The sequence below is a fragment of the Leptonotus elevatus genome, chromosome 1, assembly GCF_054856555.1.
Source record: "Leptonotus elevatus isolate MCC_2025b chromosome 1, RoL_Lele_1.0, whole genome shotgun sequence".
NCBI lineage: Eukaryota > Metazoa > Chordata > Actinopteri > Syngnathiformes > Syngnathidae > Leptonotus > Leptonotus elevatus.
Genome location: NC_141239.1, coordinates 42,313,199 through 42,331,987, shown reverse-complemented (window position 1 = coordinate 42,331,987; position 18,789 = coordinate 42,313,199). Strand labels below are relative to the sequence as shown.

General features: G+C 39.7%; 2 protein-coding genes across 4 annotated transcripts; one reads left to right on the top strand and one right to left on the bottom strand.

Moving 5' to 3' along the window:
- Positions 1 to 237: 237 nt before the first annotated feature.
- dhx58 (DEXH (Asp-Glu-X-His) box polypeptide 58) lies at positions 238 to 18,682 on the bottom strand. Of its 2 annotated transcripts, none has more exons than XM_086059742.1 (11): positions 18,188 to 18,682; positions 13,337 to 13,541; positions 13,061 to 13,251; positions 6,579 to 6,692; positions 6,377 to 6,509; positions 5,173 to 5,358; positions 3,011 to 3,243; positions 2,563 to 2,874; positions 2,166 to 2,356; positions 1,335 to 1,434; positions 238 to 1,177 (listed from the first exon to the last, which is right to left on the bottom strand). In XM_086059742.1, the coding sequence occupies exons 1-11, from the start codon at positions 18,362 to 18,364 to the stop codon at positions 998 to 1,000; spliced, it is 2,022 nt and encodes a 673-aa protein (XP_085915868.1). In that variant the 5' UTR covers positions 18,365 to 18,682; the 3' UTR covers positions 238 to 997. The 2 variants fall into 2 exon arrangements, with proteins under 2 accessions (XP_085915868.1, XP_085915874.1); XM_086059748.1 differs by lacking the exon at positions 18,188 to 18,682 and adding an exon at positions 14,393 to 14,902.
- On the top strand, positions 14,098 to 16,330 carry LOC147182270 (uncharacterized). Of its 2 annotated transcripts, XR_015090538.1 has the most exons (4): positions 14,098 to 14,303; positions 14,378 to 14,420; positions 14,562 to 14,988; positions 15,395 to 16,330. XR_015090538.1 is itself a non-coding variant. In XM_086059760.1 (3 exons), the coding sequence occupies exons 1-3, from the start codon at positions 14,264 to 14,266 to the stop codon at positions 14,905 to 14,907; spliced, it is 429 nt and encodes a 142-aa protein (XP_085915886.1). In that variant the 5' UTR covers positions 14,098 to 14,263; the 3' UTR covers positions 14,908 to 16,330. The 2 variants fall into 2 exon arrangements, 1 of the variants encoding a protein (XP_085915886.1); XM_086059760.1 differs by having other exon boundaries at positions 14,562 to 16,330.
- Positions 18,683 to 18,789: the final 107 nt, after the last annotated feature.

Genomic DNA, 18,789 nt, shown 5'->3' with positions numbered 1-18,789 from the left:
GGTTTTGGATGTTTCCCTGCTCCAACGCAGCTGATTCCAATCAATCAGGCTTATGCAGAGCTTGCTGATGGGCTGATCATAGATCAGATGAGTTTGAGAAGGGAAACGTGCTTTAGATGGTCTTTTAAGATACCACATTCTATTCGATATTAAATATGGAACATCCATTCTTCTAAACCATCAAGGACATGATAACAACTCCACAAACATTAAATAAAAAAAAAATTGCGGATGAAGTAACTGATTAAATGATTTAGTTTATTAATGAAAGTAACACGTGTTACAATCACTTTAGTGTTACACGAACATTGACATCAGCAAGAGATGAAAGTATTTTCATAATGATATTCAATAATTGTGAATATAAATTAAAATGATTTTGAATTGTCTTAAAGTGCAACAAGTCAGGTATTTAATAATTTACATATTATACTAGTTGAACTTGGGGCTGGCCAAGGGAAGGTTAACATCTATGAATAAATGCCCGATGCTAGCGAGCTGGCTAGCAAAACAAATAAACTTGCTAAAAAAGTTTCGCTAGTGCCTTACTTTTCTCTTTTGACCGCTTTTCTTCTTCAGTATTATTTTTCTTCCGTTTTTCCGCGCCGTTGAGAGAACTTCTTTTTGATGCCATTACGGTCTGTTTTGTTTAGTACTCTCTCGAATGGGAAAGGTAGATGGGTAGCTGTCAATCATTCTCACAGATAGTGAAGTAACACCAGCCATTGCTTATCATCACAGTTAATTGTATTTATATCCGATGTTTGTTTTTTAAGCATAAAGGGAATGTAATAAATATTAGAGACAGATAAAGACAGGACATTTGAATCGTCCTCAGGCAAGACTGCAGAGCTATAGAGACTACAGATCTTGGGGGACCCCTGGTGGCTTGGGGGCCCTAGGCAGCCGCCTACTTGGCCTATAGGAAGAAACGGCTATGCTCCTAACAATAAACACAAAATGTCTAGGAGCCTTTTATACAATCAGCGTTAGCTTGTTATTCATCCGGAAGGTGTTGCTGGCAGTATTCGCTGAAGCTGAAGTGCTCCACAGTGAATGGGACGTCCTTCCACTTCATGACCGTGGTCCTGCCCCTGGGCGTCTGCAGGACAAAGTGCTTGATGGCCACGTTGGGCAGCAGTGCCACCTTGCGGTACTTTATCTCATAGCCCCATTGCTGCAATGCAAAGCATTGTGGGACAATTTTTAGAATGTTTTTCCTCTGCAAAGAATGACTAATATTACTGCGGCAGTGCGGCTGCCTGATGCGTTTTGACCGGCTACATGTACAGTACAACCTTGTCTGTGTTATGCCCCAGGTGGGCTGCTGTTACCTTGTTGCAGTTGCCGTTGTTGCACTTGATGATGCAGCCTGGCTCCCAGTCCTCAAACGTCTTAGGCAAAACGACCAGGGAGCCTCTGTCGTAGTGACTCCTGAGAGCACACATTCATGTCAAACATCACTTGCTATGCTATTTGCCGTCCTATGGTTGCCATACCATTTTTCTTCTCACAACAAACCAGAAAAAGCTCAAGAAAAAAAAATGAAACTATATATATATAATTAAAAAGTAATAAATTCATGTAAATTTGTTTTAATACATAATTCATTCTAATTTTTTATTAAGTTGGATTAATTAGGTTGTATTAATTTCTAATAAAATTTTGCTGATGATCAAATATTAAATAAAATGCATTTTTGAAATCCACATTTGTTTTATTTATAATAATTCAGTCAACAAGTCATTAAATGAGATGAATGATTACAAATACACAAAAACCAAACGTATATTTTTAAAAATATTCAAAATATTTATTTAACGAAATAACGAAATATATACAATATATATGTGTACGTAAGGTGACATTTTTATTTGATTATTTACAATAACTCAATTAAGCAATTAGTGGTTAAGCAAAATGATTAGAAAATGGAAAAATACATTTGGAGGAAGCAATTTTAGATCAAAACGGCCAACGCAAAATCGCTGATGTCAGGTACCTCCAAAATTGTCACTTTTCAGGAGATCCCAAAACGGCCATGTTTGACTGTTATCAAACAAACAAGAGCATCGATTTTTGAAAAAATTTATACATTTCGTCCCAACGCCAGTGAAATGCTGAGTGGATCGGGCTGGTTAGCAAAAATGTGGATGTGAGCTGACCTGAATTCCGGGTTGACGTTGACGTAATGCATTTTGTCCAACAGCTGGATGTCGATGCCCAACGCCACAGTCGTCAAGCAGTTGGCGCACAGCAGCTGGACATCAGCGGCCGAGTTGCAACCGTTCTTCTCTGCCAAGCGCATTTCTGCCAACCGGTCGCTTGACGCCGCCTCCGCCTGGAGCTCGGCGATCTGCGGACACAAGCAGGAACTGAGGTGAGACGTTGTTGACATCTTCTGTTGTACCTTCTGTCATCTGGTGGACAAGCATCGAATTGCTCTACCTGTATTTTTTCAGACTACAAGTCAAACTTTTTGCATCGTTTAGCAGGTCAAAAATACGGTAATCTCTTCAGACCAATTCATTCATATTCAACCGGGCCATGAGGCTCACTCGCCTTTGCTCTAAACTCTGGCGGGCTCATCTGGTGGATCCTCTCGACGGCCCTGGCGGTGAGGTCCTCCAGGTAAGTGTTGAGGTGCTCGCGTTGCTCCTCGCGGCTGCCGCGCTGGGCCACCAGGCAGTAGTGGCTGTCTCGGGCGCGGGCTCGACCGCTGGCCTGTTGCTGGGCTATCTCGTTGGTCAGCAGGCCGTAGCGCACCACCAGGTTGCACTGGGGGATGTCCAGGCCCTCTTCGGCAACGCTGGTGGCGATCAGGAGGTTGACGCGGCCCAGGCGGAAGTTGCGAATGGTTTCGTCACGATCGTGCTGCGGGAAGTGACAATTGTTTAGCAAAATAAATGAATGTGTGTTGGTCAATTGCCTGAAATGTTTACAAGCATGCATGCTAGATTAAAATTGTGTATTTCCACGTTTGTGGGTCCAAGTCAGTTAGCTAGCGCACCTGTGTCATGGCGGCACTGCCGGTGATGATGGCAGGCTTGATGCCGGCTAAGCGCAGGCTGTTTTTAGCCCATTGGCATAGGCACTGCGTGCTCTTGCGGGTCTTGCTGAACAGGATTCCCCTGGACTCCACGTTGGAATCGAAGTGCCTCAGCAAGGTGGTCTCCAGCTGCTCCATCTTGGGGTTTTTGAAACGCGTGTCGCTCACCAACGTCATCAGATTGGCTCGGTTATCTGCAGGCGAGGGACAGGTGGCCATATTTTGGATTTATATATTTAGATATAATTTTACACCACGGGAGGGGGCACCGATGGCTGCATCCATGCGCCGAATACGTAAACGTCGTCGTACGGTGGACAAGATGTGCCAAGGTTGCACATGGAGGGGGGGTGTTGTGTGTGTGTGTGTGTGTGCGTATGTTTTCCAATCACAAATCGATCAATGACCCAATGATGCCCCTTAACATTCAACATGGCCTTTATCTATCGGCGGTGGACATGCCACGAAATATTGTCACTGTGGGGTGCGCGGGAGGGGGCGGGGGTTGTGCGCGTCTTCCAAGTTGAAACCTCCGCGATCACAATCAGATCGATTCTCATTCACTGCCATTGACGGCTATAGAGGTCAAAAATTCATTTGAACTATTTCTTTTAGTTTCACATTTGTTTCCACTTTTGTTGTATGAAAACCTAGGAAAAAAATGTATTGTACATTTAGAACAGATATATAATGAGTTATGAGTTAACTATTGAAGTCATGAGATGAATTACAATTATAAAATGTAATCGTCTGACACCTCTAATTTTTCAATAATATTTTATTTTTTGTTTAATTACTTAATTATTTAACTTCAAATTTTATATCTGTTCTAAATGTACAATACTTTTTTTCTAGGTTTTCATACTGTCGTTAACAAAAGTGGGGAAAAAATGTTAAACTAATAGAAATAGTTCAAATGAATTTTTGACGTCTATAGCCGTCAATGGCAGTGAATGAGTTAAAGACGTCATTCATCCGCTATCAGCGGCGGCGGAGGGCTGTCTTATATTATTGTATTAAAATGAACTTAAAGCCTCCATGATCACAATTTGATGCCCCTTCAGCATTTAGTCACTAACTGCGATACTCCGAAGGCACTTTCATCACGAAGGTTGTTATTGACTTCCGAAGACAGCTTGGCCAAAAATGATAGTTTTTACCGGCCTCGACGGTGTCTCCAGCTCACATCATTTTTTTTTCATCTGTGCCTCATAATGTGATTATCTTATCATGCATCATAATCATTCCCACCCGCAAGGCCCGTTTATACTAATTAGCATGTTTATGTACGGGCGTGGAGAGGGAGGAGTCTGGTACTCTTACTAACAATTTCCGCATTGATTGAGATTCATGAAAGGAATGTGCTTGAATTCGTACGTACGCACAGATTCGTACAGCTGGATTTTTTTATGCGTGCAACGTTTTCTGGAAAAGGACGTACGGCTTGTTTTAGTATGAAAGTCACGCAAGTCTTAGTACATGAGGCCCCTGGTGATCTGATGAGTTATAAACATCTGCATATGTTCAATTTGATTTTTTCATTTTAAATGTTTAATTTTGTGCAGTGTGGATCAAATCTGGATTCTGAAAAACGTCATTATTGTTTTTATATTTGATCAAATTTGAGTTAAAAAAAAAAATACCAGATTTTTTATTTTATTTAAAATGTTAACTTCTGTACAATCTGGTTCAAATCTGGATTCAACATTATTATAACAAATTGCAACCTGATTTATCTGACATAGTTTTCAGTTATTTTTTGTTTTGTTTTGTTTTTGTATGTGTAATCTGGGTCTGGATTTTGAATCAATTATTAACGACTCAATATGCAATTTGGATCAAATCTGGATTCAGCATTAGGACAACAAATTTGTCATTTGTATTCTGATCTAGTAATATTTGACTTCTAAACGTGAACATGTTCAATTAAATTTCTCATGGTGAATGTGTTTTTTGTGATGAAATGTACAATCTGGATCAAATATGGATTCTGCATTAGTGCAGCAAATTGCAATCAGACCTGATTTTTTGTTAAATTGTTAATTGTGGATTATATCCGGATTCCAGATAATGGGTTGTCTATAGATGACATACATGGCGGGCCAATTTCGAATTTCACCCACCTTTGAAAAGATCAAGCAGGAAGCGGTCGGTGTCGTCGATGACGCTGGTCTCTCTGCCCCTGTAGAAGTCCTCCAAAGAACAAAGCGCATCCTCCATCAGCAGCGCGTCGTTGATCAGCAGCGCGTCGTTGTACTCGCGCAGATGGATGGCGCATTGTTGCAATCGTCTGTTGCACTTCTGCACACCTGCACGAGCACAATCCAGTGTTTACATCAAGTAAATGTGCAATCGGAATCAAATCTGGATTCGGAGTTACTGTTCCGTAATACAACAAATTGCAACCTGTAGACATTTAGTTAGGAATGTCTGAACATGTTAAAAAAAAAAGACACACACACACATTTTTGTTGCATTTGATCATGCATCTCATCTAGTCTGGATTTGATTAGTATGTTTTTATACAGTATACTGTAATACACTTGTTATATCACTATCAAGGTGGAAATTTATAATTTTATATATTTTTTTCAAATAAAAACCTAATTGGACACCATTTAAACATTGTTCAAATAGAGTTGTCATGTTAAAAATTATTATTTGCATGTTAAATGTATCATTTCAATCCAATCTGGATTGAAATTGGTTTAAAGTTACATCTTCTATTACAAAAACAGTCAAATCCAAACCAGTTTAAAATAGTTTAACCAGGTATCAGGCATAGTTTTTATACGCTATATTTGACTTGAAAGTATTATTGTGGGAGTCCTTACTAAAACTAAATCTGAACCAGATTTAGTTTTTGCATCAAAACATAAGATTCTGCAAAAGCAGCACAACAAATCACAACCTAATCAATCCAATGGCATTTAAAGAATAAACACCTGAAGAATAAACATCAGATTTTTAGATTTTTCATGTTTAATTAAAAAAAAATCCAATCCAGCTCGCATCTGGATTAAAATCAGTTTAACAAAAAAAATTGAACTAGCATTCAATCAGAATCCCTTTTTTTTTTTCATAAGACATTACTAAACTGCAATTATATCTTAATCAGCTATTAGTTAAAAATCCAAATGTAACACTTCTGAGTTATAGTATCTCACAAAAGTGAGTACACCTCTCACATTTGCACGGCTGCAGAAATGTGAGGGGTGTACTCACTTTTGTGAGATACTGTATAAGTGTAGAAATATTTGAACTGCGACAAAATGTGCCACATGAATCATCCATATAGCAATATATCAATGAAATGTGATAAGAGACCTTTCTTCTGCAATGCAACCATGTCGCTCTCGTACTCCTGCGTGCCAAAATCTCGGAGGATGAAGTCCTGAGGAGGGTCCATGAAGCAGTGGATCTGTCGCATCATCCCCTGCACAAGGTCACAAAATGGATCCTGCCAACGCACACACAGTCCGTTAACGTTTATAATTATGCAGTCGGAACTAAATTGTGGCGTGCTTACTTCCGGTCTTTTGTCCACAATGTCATAGATTTTGATGGGTCTGGGTACTTTCCTGTTGAGTTCCTCTGTGAAGTTTTTGGTGGAAACGATGGCACAGTCCAAGTTGGCACAGATCTGACACACACATGCAATTTGACCACACTTAATTTAAATATATATGTACATTTGATTATTGTACTATATCATTATGATGATTGCTGTTGATGTTGGAAAATTTGATGAAATGGTTGAATAAAACTACAAAAAAAAAATACTGTAAAACTAAAAAATAAATAAATAAATAAAAAATCATAAAAACTAATATTAAATAGTCAAAGAAATTGAAAAATATTTAGAGTAGTAATAAAATAATAGTAAATTTGACTTGACTTGTGATAAATATGAAATCATTCACTGCCATTGACGGCTATAGACGTCAAAAATTAATTTTAACTATTTCTATTAGTTTAACATTTTTCCACTTTTGTTAACAAGAGTATGAAAACCTATATTTTTTTATTATTATTGGACATTTAGAACAGATATAAAATTTGCGATTAATCGTGAGTTAACTAGTGAAGTAATGCGATTAATTACATTTAAAAAATGTAACCGCCTGACGCCCCTAATTTTTAATAATCTTTTCTTTTCTATTTTAAATCGCGTCAGGCGATTACATTTTTTTAATTGTAATTAATTGCATGACTTCAATAGTTAACTCACGATTTATCACAAATTTTATATCTGTTCTAAATGTACAATGTTTTTTTTCCAGGTTTTCATACTGTCATTAACAAAAGTGGGAACAAAAATGTTAAACTAATAGAAATAGTTCAAATGAATTGTTGACGTCTATAGCCGTCAATGGCATTGAATGAGTCAAACAAAGGCAAGTGGAGGCAAGGCAAGTTTATAAGCATCAACAAACATTCAGAAGCAAAGAAGAGAAAACAAAAGTAGGTTACAAAATTGACTAAAAGCAAACTTTAAAAACATTTAGCGTAAGGAAGTTAAATAATAATAATAAATAAAAGGGGAAAAAACATGATTTAAAACTGTTTAAAAGGACAGAAAAAAGCAACGTTTTCAACCTGGATTTAAAAGCATTTACGCTCGGGGCTGACGTCACTTCTGTTGGCAGCTTATTTCATTTGTGTGCAGCATAACAGCTAAATGCAGCTTCACCATGTCTACTTTGAACTCTGGCTTCCACTCGTTGAATATATTCACGACGCAGACCATTCAGTGATTTATAGACCAGTAGCAGAATTTTGAAATATATTCTACAGCTGACGGGGAAGCCAGTGTAAACAGCCTTAAAAACCGGAGTGAAGTGTTCTGCTCTCTTTGTTTTGGTCAGAACCAGCGTTCTGAATGAGCTTTTGAGAGAGTCCAGTCAGAAGATCGTTACAGTAATCGAGTCTGCTGGAGATAAAAGCATGGAGAAGCTTCTCTTGGTCTGCTTGGAGCATGCAGTCCTTCAGCCTGAATACGTTTTTCAGCTGGTAAAAGGCCAGCACACCAAGATTTCAAACTTGGTCTTTGGACAGACAGTGACCAAGGTGTTTTATAACAGCAATCCTATTTCTTTTTAGCTGAAGGAAATTTTCCAATGATTTGCTCTAGACAGTGACACAATACGTTAATTGAACTGCTGTCATTTGGGAACATTTGTTATCTGCATAACTATTCTAGTCAACATTGGCATTCTGAAGCATTTGACCCTAAGGTAACATATACAGACTGAACAACAGGGGTCCAAGGACTGACCCTTGAGGGACCCCACATGTCATGGCCATTCGATCAGATTCAAAATTTCCAATGGTCACAAAGTAACTCCTTTCCTCCAAGTAGGACCGGAACCATTTTCGGACTGTTCCATTGAACCCCACCCAAGTTTCCAGGATGTCCAACAGTATATTATAATCAACTGTGTCAAATGCTGCACTGAGGTCCAATAAGACGAGTACCGATTCTGTCACGATGGGGTTGGAGGACCCAAATGCAGGGAGGCAGGAGAACCATGGCAGGGATGCATGTAATACTGAAAACGATTTATTTAACAAAAAAACACTAACAGGGGAACTGGGTAAAACTCTAAATAAACAAAACCAACAAAGTTATGAAAAGACCAAAAATCTAAGTAACAACAAAACACCATAGTGGTGACAGCGACAATGATCCAACAAAGACGGAACGAAACCAGGGAACTAAATACAAGCCAACTGACGAGACAACGAGAGACACCTGGACAAGACACGAGTGGCTGGGCTGGGGGAGCTGATTGGAGGACACAAGGGAACAGGATGACGAGTACAAGTGCAAACAAAACCTTACAAGTAAGACAGGACACCAATCATAACAGATACCTTCCATGCGTCACTGCTCAATCTTATATCATTTAGTACTTTCATCAGAGTTGCTTCTGTACTGTGATGAGGTCGGAAACCTGACTGGAATGGATCCAAAAGTCTGTTTGAGCTAAAAAACAAAATTGAGAGAGTTGAATTGTGGTTAAGAAGGGAAGGTTTGAGGTAGGTCTATATTTTGCTAGCAGGGAGACATCCATGAGCGTTCTCTTTTTTAGAATGGACTTGACGGCGGCTAGTTTCAGAGATTTCGGAAGCTCACCCGATTGAAGTGAGCAGTCGATTATTTGTTGTAAATCGATTTTAACAGATTTCACAGTAGTTTTAAAAAAGCCAGAAGGTATTAAGTCAAAACAGCTTGTGGAAGGTTTCAATTGCTGAACCAAGTCTCTTATAGTATTTTCATCCGCGGAGTCAAATTCTGTCAGAGTAATAGAATGATTCCTTGGTGATTTTAAGTGCTGCATCATTTTGTTATTTTGATGGTTTGTACTTTTTCACTAATCAAATCAATCTTTATCTATAAAGCACCTTTCATACATTAAAACGCAACTCAAGGTGCTGAACAATTAAAGCATCCATAGTACAATAAAAATATAATCCATCCCTCCCCCCAACATCCCCATGATCACACACACACACACACACACACACACACACCCCCACACACACACACACACACACACACACACAATTGTGAGGACATCCATAGACATAATTCATTTCTTAGCCCCTTCACCTAACCCCAACCGACAAAAATGATTGCCCCCATCCCTTACACTAACCTCAACCCAATTCAAACATAAACTCTAAAACCAAGTCTTGACCTCCAAAAAAAGGTCTTGAGTTGTGAGGACCGGCCAAAATGTCCTCACTTCACAAAAATGTCCTCAATCTGTTGGTTAAAGACATATTTTGGTCCTCATAATGTAGTATGTACAAGTAACACACACACTAATGTAAACAAAATTGTAAAAATAACAATAAAAGGTAATATTTAATTAAAAATACTTGTAAAAGATTTAATACAAAGATAACTTATAGTAAAACCATTATGTGAATATTAAATAATGAAAACGCCCAAATAGTATACTAGTGTATTACTAACAACCCAAAATAATATACTATAAAACATAATTTAAAGATAATAATAACGGACGAAATCTTAACAGTAAAAATTAAACAGGCAACTAAAAACTGCTTTTTTTATTATAGTAAAAAAAAAATTAACAAAAAAACATAATACAAAATACAAACCCAATTCCCAAAAAGTTGGGACACTATACAAATTGTGAATAAAAACCGAATGCAATTATGTGGAAGTGGCCAATTTTAATATCTTATTCAGAATAGAACATAGAGAACAGGTCAAAAGTTTAAACTGAGAAAATGTATCGTTTTAAAGGAAAATGTTGATTTGAAATTCCATGGTGTCAACAAATCTCCCACTGTGAGGCATCCCCTCTTTTTCTTACAACAGTCTGCAAACGTCTGGGGATCGAGGAGACAAGTTTCAAAATAGGAATGCTGTCCCATTCTTGTCTAACACGCGTCTCTCGAACTGTTCAACTGTCTTGGGCTTTCTTTGTTGCACCTTCTCCTTTAAGATGAGCCAAATGTGCTCTAGGAGTGAAAGAAGTGGACTGCAGGCTGGCCATTTCAATACCCGGCCGGATCCTTTTCCTACACAGCCATGACGTTGTAATTGGTGCTGCATGTGGTCTGGCATTATCGTGTTGAGAAATGCAAGATCTTCTCTGAAAGTGATGATGCCTGGATGGGAGCAGATGTTGTTCTCCAATCTTAATATACCTTTCTGCATTGACGATGCCTTTCCAGATGTGGAAGCTGCCCATGCCACACGCACTCATGCAAGCCTATACCATCACAGATGAGTGCTGGCTTGTCCTTGTCCTCTTTAGTCAGTATGATATAGCGCCCCACAATGTTTTCTGGAAGTATTGCTGAGCCCTTTCTGTGATTTCCCTTACAGTGCACATTCCTGTTTGCGGTGCAGTCACGTTTAAGAGCACAAATTCGGATAATGGGCATCCAGTATGATATTTCGGCCTTGACCCTTACACACAGAGATTGTTCCAGATTCTATGAATCTTTGGATGATGTTATGCATTGTAGATGATGACTTCAACCGTTTTGCAATTTTTGGTCTGATATTTCTCCACTATCTTTCTGCGCAACATTGGAGGAATTGGTGATTCTTTGCCCATTTTGGCTTCTGAGAGACACTGCCACTCCGAGAAGCTCTTTTTAGACTCCAATTAAGTTGTCAATGGACCTCATTAGTGCTAACTGGTCTTCCAGCTGTTTTTTTTTTTTTTAGAAGTGCAGTTGACTTAGCGTCTTATTGCTACCCGTCCCAACTTTTTTTTAGATCTGTTGGCACCATGAAATTTACAATCAACATATTTTTCCCTTAAAGTGATACATTTTCTCAGTATAAACTTTTGACCTGTCATCTACGTTCTATTCTAAACAAAATATAGAAATTTGGCACTTCCACATAATTGCATTCGGTTTTTATTCACAATTTGTATAGTGTCCATACTTTTTGGGAATTGGGTTTGTTATATCAAAATCGTAATACAAAAAGCAAACTCCAAAATAATATTTAAAATTTCAAAATATACTACAATTACTACTAATAAGAATTATTAGTATGTATAATGTTGTTGCTTTTTAACTTAAATTGTCACGGTGTGTTTGGAGTTGAGGACCCAAATGCAGGAAGCAGTCAGGGAGGACAGATCTGCTCACAAAAATGTTTAATTAACAAAATATAAAAATAAAACTTGTCTAATTGAAACTATCAAAAAAACTAAAGTCCAAAACAAATTCAAAGAAACAAACACTCAGGCTCAAGACTACTAACCAGGGCGACAATTGAAAGCAATGAAATGATCCAACAAAAACTGAACAGAAAAGAAACCAGGAACAAAGGCCCCGTCCAGACGGAAGCAAAGCCGGCTTCGTTCCTCAAACAAATCTCGTACACACAGAAGCATTTCAAGACTTGCGTGTGTCCAAAAGAAGACGCTGAGGACGTTTAACGGCTGTAATGTATATGCCAAGACTGGAGTGGCGCTGTAGCGCAGCCACAGGGAGTTAACGGAAAGCGTAGAAGAATCAGCGAAGAAGACGAACACTTTTTTTTTTACAATCTACAGAACAAACATGGCTTTGCATGTATTAAAACAACATGAAAAAGACGAACACAGGAGAAGTGACAATGGCGGCTGATTCGAGTACAACAACGCTTGTTGAATGTGGGAATAAAGAAGCTAAATATTTTGCTACAAAAGCATAAGCAAGCTAAGGAGGCTGCGCAAAACGACTACGACACGGCTAGCCGCCATTGTTGTTGACAGACTGACGGTTCGAGAATTGGCGCATACGTCATCAAACTACGACAATGTCGCCATCGAGCTGCGACCATTACGTCATCACTGGAGGAGTATCTTGCATATGGTGTCCAGACGGACGCGTACGGGGCGCCTTTTGAAATCTTTCCACTCTGGAGACCGGGTTCAAAAGTGATCGGTTTCAAGCTCCGAAACCGTGCCATTGTGTGGACGAACGGCCTAAACGGTAAGAAACTTGTGAGGATACATTGAAACTGGCTTTCGTGTGGACGGGCCCTAAAGATAAACAAAGTAACGAGACAATGTGAAACACCTGGACACGACACAAGTGGCTGAGGGACCTGATTGGTAGACACAAGGGACAGGGGCTGACAAACCGGTGGACACAAAACCATATCGAGAAAGACATGAACCATAAGAAAACAAGACATAAAGCAAAACCAAATACGAAACTAAACAAATACAGATCATGACATAAATAAATTTCAAACAAATCTAGAAATAAAAGTAAAGAGTAAAAGTAAAGAATGACAATTTCACAAAAAAATCAACTGCATCCAAATGGAAAAAAAAACTGAATGACAATTACAAAAAGAAAATATTTTAATAGAAAATACATAATTTTGAAAAATATTTTTACCAATACTAAGCATGAAAGTAATGAGCAAAACAATCTTAAAAATTTCCATTTAACAACAATTCAATGAAATGCAAATGAAATGAAATCCAAGTGTAGGGAAGTGTTGGTGCCTACCTGTAGTACATTCTGCACAGCCTTGTCCAGACTTTTGGCTCCTCCCGTTCCCGGCGACGCCGTGAGGCCAAGTACCTGCGGCAGCCGTTTCTCACCCCTCCTCTTTTTCTCCAGGTAGAGCCTCATGATATTGTTGTACACAGTCTTATCGTGCGTATGGTGACACTCGTCCACCACCAGCAAGGTGACGTCTGCAACCACGTTACCACGATATTACCGACTGTTGCCACGGCAACGTGCCGGCAGGCGGTCGCTTCCGGTTCTCCGCCGACTCACCTGAGAGCTCCACGTGCTTGGCTTCGTCGTCGCTGCCAAGGGCATTCAGGAGAATCTGCGCCGTGCACACGAGTACGTCCGTGTCGAGCAGCACCATGCCCAGAAAGTCCTTTTTGTCGCTGCCGCTGGTCACCGCCGTCACGGTGTAGTCGCATTCCAGGGCGGGAAGGAACTCCTTGCTGTAGTGCTGCTCCACCAGGTCCACCTGGACGTCAACAAGAGTCATCACATTGCTCGGAACGAGATTGGGCGAACTCCATTTTTGTCATTTTTAAGTTAAAGTGAAGAAATTCATAGAGACGTGACATCTTTTTACGATGAACACCAAACTAAATCGAGTTTAATAAAGTTCAGTTCCAATTTTGACATAGAGGGTTCCATTATTGCACTTAATTTCAGCTTGGGTGCAAGTGCATCAGCATGTTATTAAAAGTGAATGTTGACAGATTGGAAATAGGTCCATTTAAGAAATTTAGATGCTACATTTACAATGTTAAAATTGTAAATGACACCCAAAAAATCTTTACAATATTTTCTCTGCACCTATAGTCAAAACACGGCATTCTAATTATTTGTGTTTGTGTAATATGAATTAAGCAGCAAAATCCATCTGTTTTCATCCATCTCAGGTGGCGGCCACTTGCTGTCGAATGAAAAAATTCGCAAATTCGACATGTTGAATCGGCATCGGGCGTCTGGGGCATTTGATCACTGTGATTGGCTGTTAGCTAGCGAATCAGCGCACGGGGCAAGAAGAGCAAGTGACAACGCGGATAAACAGTACTCAACTTTATGTTTTTTTCAGGACAGCACACGTGAATATTAAAGTCCCCTATAAAGAAGATATGATCAAATTTCAGCATTATTTCGGCAAGAAGATTTGCAAAGTTGTTTAAAAAGTCCTTATTGTATTTTGGAGGACGGTAAATGGCACAGCACAGCGACAGTTTGGCCGACTTCAAAGAAGGTGGCATCAAAGCTGTGATCGATGTGGTAAATAGACATCGTTTACATTTAAATTTGTTTTGTTTTTTTAAATAGTCGCCGTTACTCCACCTCGGCCCGACGTCCTCGGAGCGTCCAAGTAAGCACAGCCAGGCGGTAGTAATTCAACCATAGCGGTGAATTCACCAGCGACAGTCCAGGTCTCCGTCAGGCAGAGGAGATCCAAGTTGTTGGAAAGGAAAAACTCCATCAAAATAAACGTTTTGTTTGTCAATGACAGCGCATTTAACAGCGCGATCCTTGTGGGAGCAGCAGGGGTGCATATGGCCCTTCCGTCCGGCGGTCTCGAGAAAGCTCCTTCAGAAGCTGGAGGTCGGCATCGCGTCCAAAACGCAGAAGGCAGCACGGCCAAAGCTTTTCGGGTGAACCGACAACCGGTAGCATCTAGAAGTCGACAGGGTCCAGGATACGCCACAAAGGAGTACATCCATGCGTTCGGGAACGAGAAGGGGACGAAGCTTGTTCCAGCACCCGTTTTCGCTTCACCAGCTGGCCGCCGCGTTTACCCCGGCGCCGCTGTCAACACCGGTATGAGTTGTTTACGTTATTATATCCTGCCCCAGTAAAGAGGTTGCCGGTTGCCTTAAGGAATAATGACTACCGCCGCCGATGGTACGGAGGGGAATTACTTCTCGCAAGCGCTGAAGGTAAGTAATAATCGGTGTCAGTGCGGTGTGTGTTTACGTCATTTTTCTACGTGACATGCCGACATCTAGGCCGACGCCACGGGGGGTAGGCGTTGGTCAAATTTGGCCGACGTTGGATTGGTGTAAGGGCTCAGCTTGCGAACGTTACCTTTAGTGATTTACAACTTTTCGATTTTTTGTATTTATTTATTTATTTTATTTTATTTTTACAGCAAGTAGGCCTATACTAACCAGGCCCGACCTGCTTAGCTTCCGGGGTCAGACAAGATCAGGCAGCGGTGCAAAAAGGGGGTATGCAGTATGCACCATATGCAGCGCCAAATCGATGGGAGGAGAATTATTTTAAGTCGGTATTTTATGTATTTAACCGCTGTTTGTTCATGTGTAATGATGTGATCAATTCCAGAGGCACATCACCGGTTAGGCGTCCGGGCGCCCCTCTACTCCGTGACCGTCAGTCCCTCTTCTCTGCCACCCCAACATTCAAAACGAGGACGGCAGCCAACCAAGAACAAACATGAAATAATTCCAACAATCAGGACCAGGGGTTTGCACAGCGATATTTGTATATGCCACTGCACCCAGAAATGTCCCGGACCCGGACCCCCACAGGCCAGGACAAAACAAATCCGTCGGACTATACCACGGGTCGGCAACCTTTACCGTCAAAAGACCCATTTTAGACCAAATAAATATATTTTTAAAAATCTGTCATGAGCGGCAAAACATTTGAACATTGTGATGAACGAAACAGTGTGTTAGTGCTAGTCTAATATACTGAGGAGTCGGACCCAATAGCTAATTAGAGCTGCACCAGAACACAGAAATATGCTGCAACCTATTCATTTGCTTCTACCTTTTTTGTAATTTTTATATTTCCTTTTTCATACATTTTTAGACTTTTCTGCCTTTCTGTCAAATTTCTGACATTTTTGGCCATCTTATGGATATATGGTAATTTTCTGCCTCTCTTCTTCCTTTTTGGGACATTTTTTATGCCTTTTTTCCTATTAATTTTCTGACATTTTTGGCAGTTTTTCGACATTGTATGATCATTTTCGGGATTTCTTCTTTTGTTTTTGGACATTTTGTAGTTAGTTTGAGAATGTTTCCTTTTCTGCCTCAAACAAATCTATTTTCTGACTTCTTTTTTTTTTTTTGCAACTCCAAAGATATTTTATGGTAATTTTCTGCCTTTCTTCTTTTGTTTTTGGATATTTTATGATTCCTTTTTAAACATGTTCTTTTCTGCCTAAATAAATAAATGAATACTCTTGACGTTTTAGGCCATTTTATGGACATTTCATGGTAATTTTCTGCTTTTCCTCTTCCCTTTTGGACATTTTTAGGCAATTTAAAAACGTTTTCATCTACCTTAAATATTTGAACTCTTGACATTTTTTTTTTGAATATTTAATTATTCATTTTGTATTTAATCATTAAATCATGTAAATAATATTTTATCAAAAAAATTAAAATAAATATGTAAAAAAATATTCATTACTACTTGTATTTTATTTTATTTTGTTTATTTATTTATTTTTGAAAGAGAGATCCACAGGGAACCCATACAGGAGAGAGACTAAAGAGCCACAAGAAGCGCAGGTTGCAGACCACTGGACTATACCACTGGTTCTCAACCCCGGTCCTCGAGTACCTCTATCCAGCCTGTTTTCCATGTCTCCTTCAGCCAACACAGCTGAGGATCGTTATCAGACTTCATGCAGAGCTTGCTGGTGAGCTGATCGTTTGAAACACGTGTTGCTTGTGGGAGACATGGAAAAGCGGTTGAGAACCACTGGACCATACAATAGGTAAATTATGCCAACATATCAAGAGGCTTGTAAATATTCTCATGAGCTAAAAAGCTACGAATAAATTGACAAGTTACCGTTTTCTTCAGTTGCAACTGAGTACTGAACAGCATTTACAATCTAACAGATCAGCAGAAGAACCTAAACTAGATGGCGAATCATAAAATAGATCAATTATAGTACAGTACCGGAGTGGCACGTCAACATTTATGTTGACGGTAGAAAACCGCCCTAATGGCAGCTGAATTACTGTTAATCGCAGTAGCAGGCAGCAGAAAACAAAGTAGACATGAACCCATTGTAAATGGTGTCATATAAAGTCCCTTTGACTATCTCTTTTGGAGATGGGTTCAAGACCCAGTGCGGGGATCCCTTAGCTTGCTACACTGCTCAATACTTGTATCACTTATTGTATGGCATGAAATGATGGAAAATATGTTTAAGACTGTATAGCAGACCCAGCACAATGTTTTGATATTACAGATATATTTCCATTAAAAATTCTGAAACATGGATAATCATTTGAAATATATTTGATTTGACATTTTATCCATTCAATCATTTTCTCAACCGCTTATTCCTCAAAATGGTCTAATGGGTGCTGGAGCTAGCTAATAGTTGACAAATGATCAAATAAAGCAGCTAAAGCACACCTTTGACTGAACAACCAATCAGCACACAACACATGTACTCAAACACCAAAGTAATAAGGGGAAACATTGACATCTTTGAACATTCTGCAACACCACTTAACCGTGAAACAATATGGGATGAGGTCATTGATGCCCAATCGTCTGTGGGGATTGACGTCACATATGCGCTAAATCAAGTTTTCAGTAAGTCGACCGCTCATGTACACCAGTGAAGGAAGTAGAGACATTCACTTTTCAAGCGGTAAAAATAGATTTTAGAATATCAAATAAAATGTTGGATGGGGTTTATCTGCATGGGGCTATAACAATTCTTAGCATTGATATAGTGCCATGATGCCAAGTGCTTGCCAACCCTGAAATACTGTCCCAAAGTTGAATTTGTGACAACTAAAACAAATATATTAAGGTTGAAATGTACGCTCTGTACTGTAGACAAACTGTTATCTAACTTAAACATTACTGTTACAAATGTATTTCAAGGAAATGTCATTCTGACAGTTGTCACTTTTTATCCTGCAATATATAAAATAACACTGCTTACATATATATTTGATCGAAGACTAGAAATGTAACACTGACCGATTTGCTGTGTATACTTCAAACACATTGGGCTCCATATTATATCGATATACTAAAATTGTCAATTGTCATTAACACACTAATGTTGAAAGCACATTTTCCCATTACACGTTTCCCATGACAGCTGCCATTACTATTATTATTTTACATTACCGTATAGACAAGGACCACAACTTTGGCCCCGGGCGTCCTCTCTAGATGCTTCTGGGCCACGTAGACGGCGGCTCGCGTCTTCCCCGCTCCCGTGGGCAGCCACACGATAATGTTCTCCCCCTGCAGAGCCTCCTGGACCACCTCCTCTTGGTACCCGTGCAGGACCAAATCTGACATCTCGTCAAGTCTGGTTTTACGGGAATAAAAGCAACGTTGGAACTTTGGCGGAATAGATGCGAATTGACCAAGCCGGTTGACGAGAGCGATCTAAGCGTGAGTGGATTTACTTCCTGTTCACAGTTACCAGCTGAGCTGGAGGAAAACGAAAGTAGTGAATTCTTTGGAGGTGGGGCTCCGGAGGAACGACAGAGGAGTTCATCCCGCTATTACACAGTTATAATACAACCATGACTACATAGTAAAGTCACGGTGTACCGAATGTGGAGGATGCCTCTTTCGAATCTAAAGCGTTGTTTGTGACGTTTTTAACCGATGTTCTTTTTTCAATGTGGGAGCGTGTCCAAAAGTTGGACAACAACGTATAAATGCGGAGACGTCGCAGTGCACTTGAACGCAGCCGCAGTCATGTTATTCCTCGTGTC

Coding starts and splice junctions, on each gene's coding strand:
- dhx58 (XM_086059742.1), bottom strand. CDS start 18,364: ATGTCAGATTTGGTCCTGCACGGGTACCAAGAGGAGGTGGTCCAGGAG. Junction 2,357..2,562: donor CGCCAGAGTTTAGAGCAAAG/GCGAGTGAGCCT, acceptor TTGTGTCCGCAG/ATCGCCGAGCTCCAGGCGGA. Junction 1,178..1,334: donor ACAACGGCAACTGCAACAAG/GTAACAGCAGCC, acceptor TTTGCATTGCAG/CAATGGGGCTATGAGATAAA.
- LOC147182270 (XM_086059760.1), top strand. CDS start 14,264: ATGGCACAGCACAGCGACAGTTTGGCCGACTTCAAAGAAG. Junction 14,304..14,377: donor TTTGGCCGACTTCAAAGAAG/GTGGCATCAAAG, acceptor TTTTTTAAATAG/TCGCCGTTACTCCACCTCGG. Junction 14,421..14,561: donor GACGTCCTCGGAGCGTCCAA/GTAAGCACAGCC, acceptor TGTCAATGACAG/CGCATTTAACAGCGCGATCC.